This window comes from Sturnus vulgaris, chromosome 3 (genome assembly GCF_052056855.1).
Source record: "Sturnus vulgaris isolate bStuVul1 chromosome 3, bStuVul1.hap1, whole genome shotgun sequence".
In the NCBI taxonomy this organism is placed as follows: Eukaryota; Metazoa; Chordata; class Aves; order Passeriformes; family Sturnidae; genus Sturnus; species Sturnus vulgaris.
The window spans coordinates 69,710,325-69,724,716 of NC_142245.1; the positions used below are offsets into that span (position 1 = coordinate 69,710,325).

General features: G+C 36.3%; 1 protein-coding gene across 1 annotated transcript in view; it reads right to left on the minus strand.

Annotated features, from left to right (window-relative positions):
• SLC16A10 (solute carrier family 16 member 10) overlaps positions 1–14,392 on the minus strand; it is a 63,084-nt gene that overhangs the window by 22,509 nt on the left and 26,183 nt on the right. The window contains exons 2-3 of the mRNA XM_014879264.2: positions 2,727–2,871; positions 72–510 (exon numbers count right to left, since the gene is read on the minus strand). Of these exons, the coding sequence (XP_014734750.2) occupies positions 72–510; positions 2,727–2,871 (584 nt within the window). The remainder of the gene's footprint in view (positions 1–71; positions 511–2,726; positions 2,872–14,392) is intronic.

The window sequence follows — 14,392 nt, forward strand, 5'->3', positions numbered from 1 at the left end:
TCAATAACACAAAGGCAGACAAGTATGTATAGTTTGAAACACATCTCACGTAGCAAGAAATGTTAACTTACCAAGTGAACATAAGGCACAAAGTATCCAAAAAGTGCAGCTGGGATCCCAAAAGCCCAGATTCGGTAACTGAGAACTTTGAAAACGGAGAAATTGCAAATCTTTTTCGCAGGAGGTAATTTGAATTTTCCCTTCTTTCCTCCCTCCTTTTCTTTGGTGTTGGGAACGAGAGGTTTGTATGTAAATCCAGCCAGGAAGAGAACAAACATAAGGATGCAGAGGACCCTCAAGGTGTTGTAGAGGTCGACAGAGTCGATGAGGACCCTCAGGAGGAAGGGCAGGGACACTGTGAACAAGCTGCTGCCTGCAGTGACAATGCCATTCACCAGTCCCAGGCGCTTCTTGAAGTAGTGCCCGAGAATGACCAGGGATGGCTGGTAGGCAAACGAGCAGCCACAGGCAAACAGGATCCCGTAGGTGAAATACAGGGGTTCAATGGTGCTGCACCAAAAGAAAAGAACAAATCAGTGTTCTGTAAAGCAGCCTAAGGATGCTCGTTCACCTGGAAGTGACAACAAAACAGTTTCACAATCAATCAGCATAACTCACTACCGTAAATAAGAGTTTGTATATACTTATAGCTGAATATCATTGTATCAGCTTAATTCGGCAACTATTCTATCTCCTTCCACTGAAAAAATTCATAGAATTCACTGAATAGGTAAAAAAAAGAAAAATTACATTCAATGATAATTACATCAAATAGTGTGGCTAAAAAAAGTTCTAAAAATCATTGTCAGGGCAAATTAGCCAAATGTAGGTTCAACATTTCTTCCTATGCAATTATAGAATTTCTTAGAAAATAGTATTTGACTAACAAAGGTCTGACTCCAGGAACTCTGGTTTTGTGTATTATAGTGAAAAATAATTTTGTGTAACATAACTTTGTCACTTTCTATATTAAACTGTCAATTTCTGAAACTGTTGATACACAACATAAGCCAGCAAAACCAACATAAGGGGGAAAGACTTATTACCTTTATTAATGGCAAATAATCAGGAAAAATAAAAACAGAAGTTATAAAACGAGAGGAGCAACACCATACAGTGAAGACAGTGAACTTTTGCTTCCATATGTAAATTCACTCAGATTCTGCAGCACAACATGCATATTAAAATATTGTCCTGCATTATAAACACATCTCAATTTCCTAAGACATAAAATTTATATTAAGAAATTAGTGCAATGCAAAAGCAGTAGATCATAGTAACATGTCTGCTTTACAATATTTTACTACTAGAACACTGACTTCTGTATCTGAACTACACTCGTTTAATGAGCTGATAACATCACAGGCATAAATCATTTTAGTGTGAGTAACATAATGAAACACCAAGTATGCACATCAACCTGGCATGTACTCTTATGAGAATTCACCTCTCAAAGTGCTCTTCAAAGTTTAGTTAAGCTGGAATGTTTTTAAAGCCTTTACAAAACAACTTGCTCTTGCATGTCTCTTCTGTGGCCTTGTTCCATTGGGTATCAGACAAACACAAGAACGATCTTTATCTAATGACAAGGGTAGTTTAATATTCATCATTCAACATATTACGAGGAAGCAAGGAGGAAGAAAGACTTTTCCAAGACACATCTTTTAGTTTTTATCTCACATTTAGTAAGAAGCTTCTTAAAGCATATAAAAAGTGGGGGGCTTGTTTGTTTGTTTAATAAAATTAAGGCAAATATTTGCACCAGGATTAATCATTCAGATCACAGCAGCTCACATCCATCTGGTTCAGAATACAAGCACAGAAAAGACATTTTCACAAGCTTTTTGCCTGTATAAATACATTTGTGATTAAGTGGAAGCTCTTCTGAATGTAACTTAATGGTTCCTATACTTATTCTGCTAAGAGTGAGCAAAAAAATAGTCTGAGAACTAGATGTAACTGGATTATTTTCCTGCTACATTTTACACCCTACCTTCACTAACCAATTTCTGATGGTGACTAAACTAAGTAAATTTCCTGTTTCCTCATCTTCTACAGGGTATATCCAACAAATCAGTCACTCTTGAAATACTAAAGATTTACTCTGCAAAAGTTACATACGAATGAAACAATGAAAAGAAACATACAGCTTAATTGCAAACTAGAAGAAAACAAGCAAGCCTTAAGTAGAGAAAACCTTGGTATATTGACTATATCTCCATGTTTGGCAATAGGTCCAGTAAGAACAGAAGTAAACATCCAATTTCACTAGAATTTTAACAGCTTCCTGGAGGCCCTACTGTGTTTTTATCACCGTTAAAACTGTTTCAAAAGAAAATTAAGGGGACAGAGCAGGAAGGGAAGACAACAACGTTTATGCACCTGTTAAAACACAATATACATCAAGCAAACATACAAGTTTATCCTGGACAACGTTGTTGATCTTATAGCACTAGTCTTGCTGTTGATATGTATATACATATTAATTCCTGTTAAATAGGGACTCTTGTTTTGGGTTTTTAAAATAAATATTATATTTTTTAAAATACTTTTTAAGTTGAAAGTTTACAAGTCAGAGTTTGAAAGACAAAACTAAACCCAAATAAAACAAATTTTCTACAGATAATGTAAAGCAGCACTGTTTGCCCCTTCTGTTGATTAGATCAACATCACAACAATAAAAAATTGATAAAATACTTTGAAAGTTATGAACTTAAGTTTTTTACCTTACAAAAGAACTCGAAAGGAGTCCAACAAGCCCCACTGCAGCTCCAATAACAGCGACTTTTCGACAGCCAAACAGGTCTGTGAATATGCTGACTATTGGGGAACAGAAGAAGACCATTCCCATAGAAAGAGAGCTCACCCATGCTGCAAGATAGAAGAAAAAAAAAAAGACAACATTTTAGAAGATCAAGTGATTTCAGCTTTCAGTTCATACTTGTTTTCATCTAGGATTTTATGTTGCTGAACTAAAGTTCAGTAGCAATTGAATAACTATTTAAAAAATGTTTAATTATATCTTAAAATGTATTTACCTAACATGGTAAAAAAAGCCTAACAATTTACATAATCAAATAATTTGGATTTTATCAGCTCAAAGAACACAATTAACTTTTTTTTTAGCTATTACTTCTACTCTTTTTTTTTTATAAACACACAGACATTTCTCCTGTAACTACTCTAATATTCAAACTGATGCCTAGGTCATTAAAGATACCTTTGAAGAGCCATATATCCATTCTGACATCAGTTAGTTCATTTCACTTGACTTAATGCTAGACCTTAATGACTTTAAATGGGTACATTCGCTGAAAAAAAATTGAAAACTCTTATACTTCATTACTAGATGTAGATCATACTGAACATCAATAATGAGTAATCAACAATAGGCTTTTATACTGTAATATACACATTGGAAATGTGACTTTATGCTAAACAAAGTTGAGTTAGTAAAACCACTTCCATATATAATGGGAAATTTTCATTAATTTTGATACTGCTCCAGCTTTACAGACATTGTGAAAACTGTACTTGGTTTATTAGATCACTAAGATTCAATTCAGGTGAGTCCACTATAGTTTCAGCCACAAGTGGGTTTTTTTAGCACAGCTAATAGTAACAACTAGTATGTTTGATATATATAGTAACATATATATATTGAAAATGTCCTCTCCTATATGGGGAAAAAAATGGTCTAAACAGGAAGTGGAAAAAGCTGCTAATTTAAAATTAATTGGAAAAAATATTTTAGCTTCACTTTGAATTGTACAGAAGACAGGGTAACTCAATCTGAAAGTTCTAAATCTGTGTAACTGAAATTTTGTTTAGAATATCTTTCCTAAAGACATAGTTAGATAAACAATTGTGATTCAGTGATGAAGGCAAATAAAATTATCTGGAAAAGCATATAACCACAAGACTAAATGAAGTATATTTGCAAGTAGATCTACCACTACCAAGGCTTAGGAGATGTGTTGTTGAAGTGCCAATGAGCCCTACACACTGATTAAGACATCACTGTACAAGGCACTAAAGACAGAAAAAGAAACTAACAAGCAAAAACTTGTTTCTTCCAAGAATTTACAATGTAAATGAAAGACAAGTGAATTAATGGCTAGAGAAAACCAGAAATGAGTACAAGGAATGAAACCTTTATTTCAGGGCAAACAATGCTCTCAACAAACAATGGGAACTGTTTAGGGGAAGGAGAGAAGGATGTGTGTTACTGGAATTTTTTGATCATGTAATAAAATAAAAGTTTCAAGGCACAGTCTAAAGAGTGAGGTACTTTTGTGGCCATTTCCTGTGTTTCCTGTGTAGGACTACCCCATACACGATAGCCCTGCTGGCCTTGCACCTCTGCAGCAAAAACTCAAGCTGTATGAAGGGACAGCACAAGAGACAAGGAAGAGCAAAGACCCTGTGACACTGCCTGAATGGCAAAGACCAAGTTTAAGAAAGGTCTAGTCTTTCTCTGCAGTTGAGGTATGCTCGAGAGCGCCTTAGGTGTGTCAGGGCATAACTCCTCTGAGATTTGTCCCCTATTACAGCCCAGATGGCTGCTGGTGGGAGGAGACCTCATACACAGTTTGTAAGCAGGCAGCACTAAGAATCAGAGACCCTCTCCTGCAAGGCCAAGAGGCAGCTAAGTGTTGAGAAGCAGCCATCACAAGTTTCACATGGTAGGAAGGTACCGAGGAATGGTTGAACCTCCTGTCACCCTTCCTGCCCGGGTACAAAAAGATACAAAGGCAACAGACACGAGACAAGCCCACCAGAGATGACAGCTTTTGAGAATCCAGTCTCATATGGACCCTGTTTATGGAGACAAGACAGGCAAAGAAAGTGGGCATCTGAAACTGGGCTTAAGTAGCTTGTATAAAGTAGCAAAATAAATTACTTTAGAGCTACAGGCTGTGATTTTATTACCATTCTCCTTAGTGAAGTCAAGGCTTACAGTGTTCTTTAATGGCCTATACAGCTAATAAAATAATTGGAATATAAAAGGCTGAAGTGAAGACTTTCAGCTCAAATTAAACTAATAACATGTTGATTTTTTTCTCTTTGTGCTTCCAAGTATTCATGAAAAATTATGCTTTTTTATCACTTGATTCTCTCTTATTATTACAATAATGACAGGGCAGAGCTTAAAAGAGAAGGTTTCCACTGGTTTACAACAAAATAGACAAGATAAATGATGCCTTATCTGAAGCATTCCGGAATGGAATGGTCATGTGGGAATAAGTCCCTCTGCAGAAGTGGGAGCCCATGCTGTACCACTTTTCTACCTAATGAAAACTGAAGCCCTTTAAATTACAACTTCAGGTTAGTAAGTTGCTTCATTAGCCTACAGAAATGTAATTTAGAGACATGGTTGGCATGTCCTCTATTAACAGGTTTATTGTTTATTAAAAATAATATTCCTGAAGTTGAACTTCACATATATGCATAGATAGAGAAAATGTACTGTCTTCTTCCTTGGTGAAGAAACCTAGCACCAAAAATAAAGATAAACTGAAGAGTACATGAGTAAACCTTTAAATGTCCTAAGGTAAATAATTCTTGCTCTGATATCTTCATTCTGTGAAAAAAATTGTGGCTTTAAAATATATTCAATAGATCCAAGTGATTTTTTATCTCACTTCATTTAAGTATGTTTTCAAGCACACTTACACTTTTTCATGCATGTGTGAAAAATGTACATTGAATTGTCTTCCACATTTTTTCAAACAGATATTACAACTGTCCTAAGTAATACAAAAAATCACAAATGCAGCTTGCCAGAATGCTGAGAGCTCTCTAGAGCAGTTATTATTACATATTAATTAAAGTATTTCTCCTCCAGGCTACTGGCTGCTTTCCTGGCACAAGCTGGCCATATTCCAGAGCTGCTAATTCAGACACTAATACAGCACCTAATTGCTACATATAACTGCATTCATATTCATACACAAAACATTTTGATTGCTATAGAAGAAAACTTACTCTTCCTTTAAAGGCTTAAACATTCCTTAAGGCACAGGAAGTTAAGAATTAGCTCCTCAAAACACATAATTTTTGTAAATATAACAATTCCCAGGCTTCTCTAGAAGATGGAAAAGCAGACATCCTTAAGATAAAAGTATCAGACCAGAAAGCAGCTGTACTGAAAAGTCTGTTTGTTCTGTGCCAGTGAAACACATAGTGGATTACAAAAACTGAAAACTTGATTCTAACTAGAATTATTCAAACATGAATGTCACAGCTACATGGTCTTTCCTAATCAGTTCACTGAAAATCTTTGACTTCTTTAACTATTTCCCCTGTTCAAAAGTCTACAGCAATGCAACTATACCACATACTCCAAAAATATTCTGCTGTTCTACCACAACTCCTTAAAAATTAAAAAATCATTATTTTAAATAGTGTCTTTACTATAAATATAGTATCTAATATCTGAGCACTCTTAGAATTATTCCCATTGGAACAGTTAGATTACACAACGCAATCTGCCAAATTATAAACCAAGCTATTAAATATTTTCGTTCATTTTTTAGAGTCAAGCACTGAGATTTACAGGACAACAAAAAAGAAAACATTATTATCATGTTCCATTGGAATGCTTTATCATGCACAAATTTAAATAAAGGCTACTCATCCAAAACATTCTTCTTTAAAATAATTTTTTTCTAAGCATTACAATATGGAACTTTGCAGTTTTATCCTCAAGTGTCTTTCAAGTGGTTGGCTCAACACAGTAGTAACACCCTTCATTCTTTAACAAGCTTCAAGTTTATTGTTTTTTTTTTTTTTTTAGTAGTTTCCCTTGAGATTGTTCTGGTTGAAAAAGGGAACAAAATGCTACTGTCTAGAAGACAAGAAATATGAGGCAAGGAAAATAAAGGCACTTAGTAACTTCTAAAAGCTCAATAAAACTGAAAAAATATTTAGCTTTCACTAATTTATTGGTTACAATTTATGCAAGAATAAGGAAGTCTGTGTGTATTCTCCCAGCCTCAAACCATTAACAGCTGAGAGACTTCCTAAGCCAATTATTGTTTTTCTTTATACATCAATTTGGACATCACTTATTTTTCCACTCTATTTTTCAATATTCTGGCAATTTCTCATCCATGAACTGCCAAGCTTCCCTGGAACACTGGTGTATTTTCAGCATCCACAACTTCTTACAGCAAAAAACTCCATAATTTAACTAGGGAATGGGTAAAGGACCTGTACTTCTATTATAGCCAGTTACACACATAGGTATTCTCTTCTGCAAAACAGAAGATTTGCTTCCATAAAAAGATTTATTATGAAAATAGTTTGTGAATTTGAGAAATCCTGTTCTGGAAGAAACAGAACTGGTTATTTCTGGAAATAATTTGCTTGTCTTCAGCTAGTACTAAAAATTCCTTGCCTGTATAATCACATTTACATGGCATTTAATTTTTAAAATAAAAAAATAATTGCAATTCCTAGTAGATCAAAGATTGATTTAGCCCAGTATCCTGTTTCTGACCACCACAAAGTACTTAGGCAAGGAACTCTGGAAAAAGGGCTAGCATTCTGCTTTTCCCCTGGCTACATCCTCACAACATCCAGCAATAAGCAGCTTAGATACAACATTCTGCTTGGGCTGTTTCTAACCATTCAACAAGAACATTTAGTTCCATCAGTATTACTTTGGCTTCTCTGCTTTTGTTGAAATCAGTTACAGAAAATGCTCAGGCACCAGCACCACATTAAAAACAACTCCCCTTGGCTTTGGACTTACTCATATTTAATTCCTCCACTATAAGAAACACAAATTAATCATCCCTGCTGAGATTCCTCTTGAAACCCATGATTTTATATGCCTTAATCAGATCTGTTCATACTAGTTTCTTCTCTAAAATGAAGCTACTTTTTTATTCAGTCTGTCTTTTTACAGGAGATGTACTTTGCCCCTTTATATTGAGTTTGAGTGTATTCCGCTGTTTCCGAGACTGGGTAGCCAGAACTGCATGCAGCATTTAATAAAAAGTTTCTGTGCTAACAATTTATTTCCCAGTCTCTATGTTCTAATTATACTTCCTTCCCCCCACTTTTTGTTCTTTATGTATTGCAGCTGCTTCAGAGCAAATATGTTTAGAAAACTATCTATAACCTTATTTTCCTACAAATGGATACCTGAAAATGTAGATGCCCTTTTTTTACCATTGATTTGGATTACATTTTTCCTCATGAGACATGTACATAAACTGAATTTAATCTGCCATATTAGTCACTCAACAATAACAGAAGAACATAACAAGTCTAGTGGTCAGCCACCAACACACTCCTGCCTGAGCACGCACTACAGAGTTTGAATTTGTTCACCATGCAGAAAAGCAGCTCAAAATGAATCTAATCAGTGCCTTCAGGTATCTAACAAGTGATCATTACAGATATAAAGCTAGCTCCTTTTCAGTGCTGCACAGCAATGGGACAAAAATCCATCTGAGATTGCTACAAAGAATATTCTAATTAGATGTCATGAAAATTTTTCACCATAAAGGCAGTCAAACTTCAGAAAGCGTGACATGAAAACGTTGTGGAAATTCCTTCCTTGGGTGTATTCAAAACTTGACTGGACAACACTGAACAACTTGATCTAACTCAGAAGTTCAATGTATTTTAACTTGGCTGGCTTTGAGTGAAGGGTGTCAGACCAGATAATCAGAGTTATCCTCCAACTCAAGTTATTCCATGTAATTTATGGAACAGTACTGCTCTAGAAGTCTACTTCTTGAAAAACTGGATTCTGAAGATCATGTTAAAAATCAGCAGATCTTAGGAATAAAAAAAAAAAAAAAAAAAAAATCAGTCGGAAATATGAACTCCTTCGGGTAAAAAAAAAGGAAATAAAACTGAGCCATAAGATTAAAACCTTTTCCCCCCTTGAATTCTAAACCAAATAGATCCTAACAAGTAGATCGGATGAGACCTATTATTAAAATTAGAGATGAGAAATTCATTGCTTAGAACTACTGTATCTCCCTCCTACTGATGCAATTTTTCCATCAGTATTGTTTTATTCTTGTTGCCTGTGCCCAGAAGCACTGGGTTATCCTTCGCCTAAGGCACTCCAGATACATCCTCTTTTATCCATTATCTATTTTTTTTTTCCAGGAAAAGACAGCAATTTCCAAAAGAAGGAATTGCTCAGAGATGTTAGTTACCTAACAGATCAACACAACCATTTGACCCAAACATTCCAATATCCTCCTCCCATGTCCTCTGAGAGCCTCTGTAGGGCAGCCTCCTGGAAACTGCCACCTCATTTTTATCTAACCTATCACTATTCAAAGAAAACATCAAATACCTTGTGCTACATGCTTTGCTTACACCTGCCTGTGAAAATTGTTTCAGAACCTGCTCAGTAACTTCTCATGAATTGTGAGGAATTTCATTAGTCGTGGGTGCAAAAGGGAGAGGAACTGGTTTCCACACTGCCATTCCTATTACTGAATAACCCATATATCCCAGAACAGTATGTCAGTGGAAAAGGAAAGCAGATGTTAAAATGCATGTATGGACACACTTCAAATCCCTACTGTCTAAAAAGTGTACTGCTTCTTCTATCCGAAAGAGAACTGCTGATCCCATTAGAGAAAGTATGTGTTTAAGGACTAAAAATAAATTTATGACATAATGCTGCCACAGGAAGTATCCTATACTCTGAACTCAGGTTACACGACTACAGCTTTCAGTTTGCTTACTTTCCCGTGTTTAGTTTGCAGATGTCTGAGCTAGGCTCTCCCTTAAAGCAATACTATAAAAAAAAATTGAATTCTAAATTAATTAAAATTCTGAAATACTTTGGGCAAAGAATTTAGTGCAAGGACGTGCCATCTCTTTTGCACGCCAAGGCTGTCTTGAACGTGCTTTGAAAATGAGAATTATCTGTAGAGGATCTAGTCAGATTTCCATAACACACTCAGTGATCATGGTCAACACATGAAGATTTATGAACCAGGAACTAGTGGAAATATGCAACAGGAATACAAGGTATTGGGTGACTTCCTTGCAACTGAAAAATACTGCTTGTCATGATGCATCCAAATCCAATAACTAAATAAGAGTCACTGAATCCCTATAGAGACCTTTGAACAGACACCTTGTTTCTCTATCACAAAGCATGAAAGCACAACCTCTGCTTTCGGCAAACATGAGGTCATTATCAGGCAGTTTGAATTAGATTATACTGAATGAAAGATGAACTCCCAGATTTTGCCAATAGCTGTAAGCTTTGCTGTGTTTATGTATAGCACCTCTTCAGTGTATTGCCTCTCGACTGTCCAAAATGTCACTTCAGGTTCACATATGCCATGCTGAACTTTATGCAAGAAGGTGGAAAGGAGCATAAACTTGCCAATGTGCTGTAACGTTGTTGTACAAGCAAAGCAAGCTTGTAGGTGTAAAAAACAAAGCCAAACATTCTGTCAAGTCAAAACTTAGGCTTCTTTCTTTCAAGGCTTTTTATACCATATTCTCTCACATGATGTATGTGAGAGACACAACACCAAGTGCCAGAAGAGAGTCACATATAATCCTAATACAGCGAGCCTCTCCAGGCTTGCCATTTATCAGAATTGGACTACACTAATTTCACCCTCTGCTTCCATAAGTAACGGCAACACAAGATCAGAATTTCTACTGAGAGAACTCCTTGTGTGCATAAGCAGCAGGAAAGCAGAACAGTGGGGAAAAAAGAGACTATTCATATACTAACAAAACATTGCACACCACTGCAACTAGACAATTATTTAACTACCATCTGATTTACACTTGCTGTATTAACACAAGCTTAGGCAGAGTGTTGCAGCCTTTTTTTTTTTTTTTTGGCTTGTTGGTTTCCCCTTTAACAAAACAGATAGTATGGTGAACACAAAGCAAGTATCATGGGAAGATATGACAAAATTTTCTTCAAACAACAGGGGAGTAAATATAAACCTGAAATAGTTAAAGATCTACTTATAGGCCAACAACTCTTACTACTAGAGAGACTGCAACTCTTCTACATATTTTAAAAAGTGAGAAGAAAATAAACAAATGCTTAAGTTAGTAGAAGCTAAAACAAAAGATCAAAAGTGCAGTGTTAGACAAAATATTGCTGGCAGAGATTTTAAGTGCTAAGCCTTCAGGAACCTTTAAAGGAAGGCTGAAGTAAATCATTAACAGAAAAACACGTGCATTTGGGTTTCATAGCAAACTGAGCTTGACCTTTGACACTTAATAAAGTCTGAAAATGCTGTGGTAGGAAGAATAAACAAGGAACAAATCGATAAGAAATGGCTGTAACCACTTGTTTTTCCGTTTAGGAGTAATACAGGAATGTTTTCTGCTGACTCTTTTCAAAGCACAATGTAATAACATTTTTAACTAATAGCCTAAAAAAATTGAGCTCCAGAACTGATTTCCAGGCACATTTTTATCTTTCCTTTCCTCCCCTCAAATTAGTACTGGTTTGCTTATTTTTTTTTTTAATTCCAAACAGTTGAAGGCCAGGAATCATGTTCTGTTTTCATTTAGGATCAGTAATTTTCTGCATAAGGAAGTACTAGCTATTAACTTCAAAGATGACACTCTGATTTTCCGGAAAGATTTAATCCTAACTGCTCTCCCAACCAACAGCTGCATACATTCCAAACATATCTGCAACCAAACATTATACAATGATCTCATGTTTTAGAGCTATAGCATAGATTAAACCTCAAGATCTAAATTCCTAAACTCTTAATGGAGCTATCAGTCTTCTTTCTTTCCCTCACCTCGCTTGTACTGGGGCGAGATCTGCAAATCCAGGTTGCCTTTTAATTGACACAGGCATTCATTTCACTCCTGCAGTATCAGGAATCTTTGTGAGACCATGAAGATAAAAGCAGCACGATAAAGAAATCTTACTTCACAAGTACATTTGTTACACTATTTAAAGTTCAGGAGCACAGACTGCCACCAAGCAACTCAGAAACCAACCCTAACTTTTCACATTAAAAGATGCTTCTGAACCTATCAAGACTGGCTAAAAGATGCCATCATGTCAGTAACTTCAGTTCTACAGATTCTAACAGTTTTCTTCCCTGATTACATCAACATATTCCCCTTATATTCTGTATGTCCCTACAAGATAATCAAACTTGAGGTTTCCAATCCCTACCCTCAAGGCTCAAACTGTTATCTGAAAGATATTCCAATGTTACAAACTACCCTTTCCCACTCTCCTCCCCAAAGCAGTCATTAGTCAATAGGCATTTAAACAAGGGACAGACTAGTTACCATAGACGAAAAAGTAGACTAACCAAACTCTATTAAGCAAGCCAAATAAAACAGAAGAACAAGTAATTTTAGGGCAAATAATTTAGATGCTGCAAAAAGTGAGTATTTTTCAAGGTAACATCTGATTGTTTAACTTGCATCTGCTTCAGAAGGGAATCTGTATTTGCACAGAAACAACAGTGTCTATTTTGCAACATGACTTTACAAACCAGAAACCACACAAATGTTCAGACCCACATGCCTGCATCTAATAATACGAGTACTGAACTATACAGCAAATTTCTGTCTTTGGCACTGTAACACTATTTTGTGCTATAGTTATGTGGAAAGCTGCATTTGACTTTAAAGCAAGGAACCTTCAGGTAAAATGAGATGACAACAAGTTCAGTATGTGTACTTCAGAAAAAACCATATGATAAAACAAGAAAGCATTCTATCAGCCCTATCACAAAAACAATGCCAAGTGGATATAGAAGTCCAAAACTGGATTATTTTTAAGCAACACTAAGAGTTGGATGTTGTTTCCACAGGCTGAAGAAAAAAAAAGGGGACTTTCATGCACTTAATTTTCTTTTACCTAGATCTCCTACTTTCTCCCCTTCAAATATAGAAAACTTAAGTAAAACAATACGGGCATTTTAAGTTTTTAGACAGCAAGTAAATGAATCAAAATATCCTCTGTTTCAGAGGATTATTAGTGAGAGGAAATCATTTGCATGGAAAGCTTGATAAGAGCAGACAGCACGTGTGACGAATAAATCTTCATGTCAGCGTGTGCCCTTTATATCAGTTACACTCATGTGCACTCTAACCCTTGCAACCAAGTGAACCAGCTACTGTAACTCTTGACCTTGTTCTTCCCTCTCATCCCCATAACAAAATTTTCAAGTGTGCCAATATGATTCACTGGGACAATAAACTATTTCTCATTAACTTAATGCCCAGTTACCCAGGCAAGTTATCTATCTGGCTTCCAGCAATCCAAATGGCCAGGCTGCCATTCATCTAGAAAACTTGAACAAATTGCTACACTACACACACACAGAGTATTTTTATCTTGGCTAAGCAGCTGGATGTGACTTGCTGCATAGGTCAGCCTGACAGATACAGGACATTTGCAATACAGCAAATTGTTGAGGTACTCAGCAGGTGCAGACTTCACATCTGCATATTTCTAGTTATTATGAACAAAGGATTTTGAGTGGAGTCTCAACACTGCGAATATCACAGGTTGCAGTTATAATCTGGATGATATTTACAGTTAGTAAAGTACAAAAATTGTTTAAGCAAAATGCTTCCTGATAAGCTGTTGAATCAAGACACCCTCCCCCAAGCCAGAACATACTGTGCAAACCCTATTTTCTGCAAGATCCTGAAGTCAAACCAATGGGCAGAAATTCGGGAAAGTCACCTTTTGTCCATCTTTAATGTTTGCTTTTCCTTCTAGGGAAGATGGAGGAGAAAGGAAAGGAGAGTTTGAATACCTACTCCTGAGAAAGGTGGCATGGATTGAGCGCCTCCCACAGAGGGACTTACTCTTGTAACGACAGCATGCCCTGGGGCTCTAAGTTATTTGTGTTTCTAAACATGCCGCTTTCCCCTAGTTAAAAACAAAGCCACAAACCAGAAGTGGTTTCTCAGAACAGTGATTCACAAATTTGCTTCCCAGGAGACAGCCGGAGGAGCTACAGCAGTAGATAAACCCCAGACTCCCAGAGCTGAAAGTGCCTTCCTGGTATCCAAAATGATTATTTCTGGCTTAAAGAACTGACCCCCTAATACGTCACAAGGTTCCCAGGGCATCTAGGCATTGCATTAGGAGAATTTGAACTACATGATGTTTAAGCTTCCTTCCAACCCAAACTATCTTATAGTTCTCTGATAAAAATGTTTTGGGGTTTGGTTTTTTCCCCCCTTAGGAAACACTGCTGAGAAACAGGAAAGCAAACACTCCCTAAAAACTATTTTAAAGAAGCACCACACTTATTTCAAGTTAATAATCTAGAGCTGAGAATTTGAATATGTGGTGGATTAATCTTGGTTAGACACCAGGTAACTACCAAGCCACTCTATGACTCCTCTCCTCAGCTCAGGACAGGGGAGAAAAAAA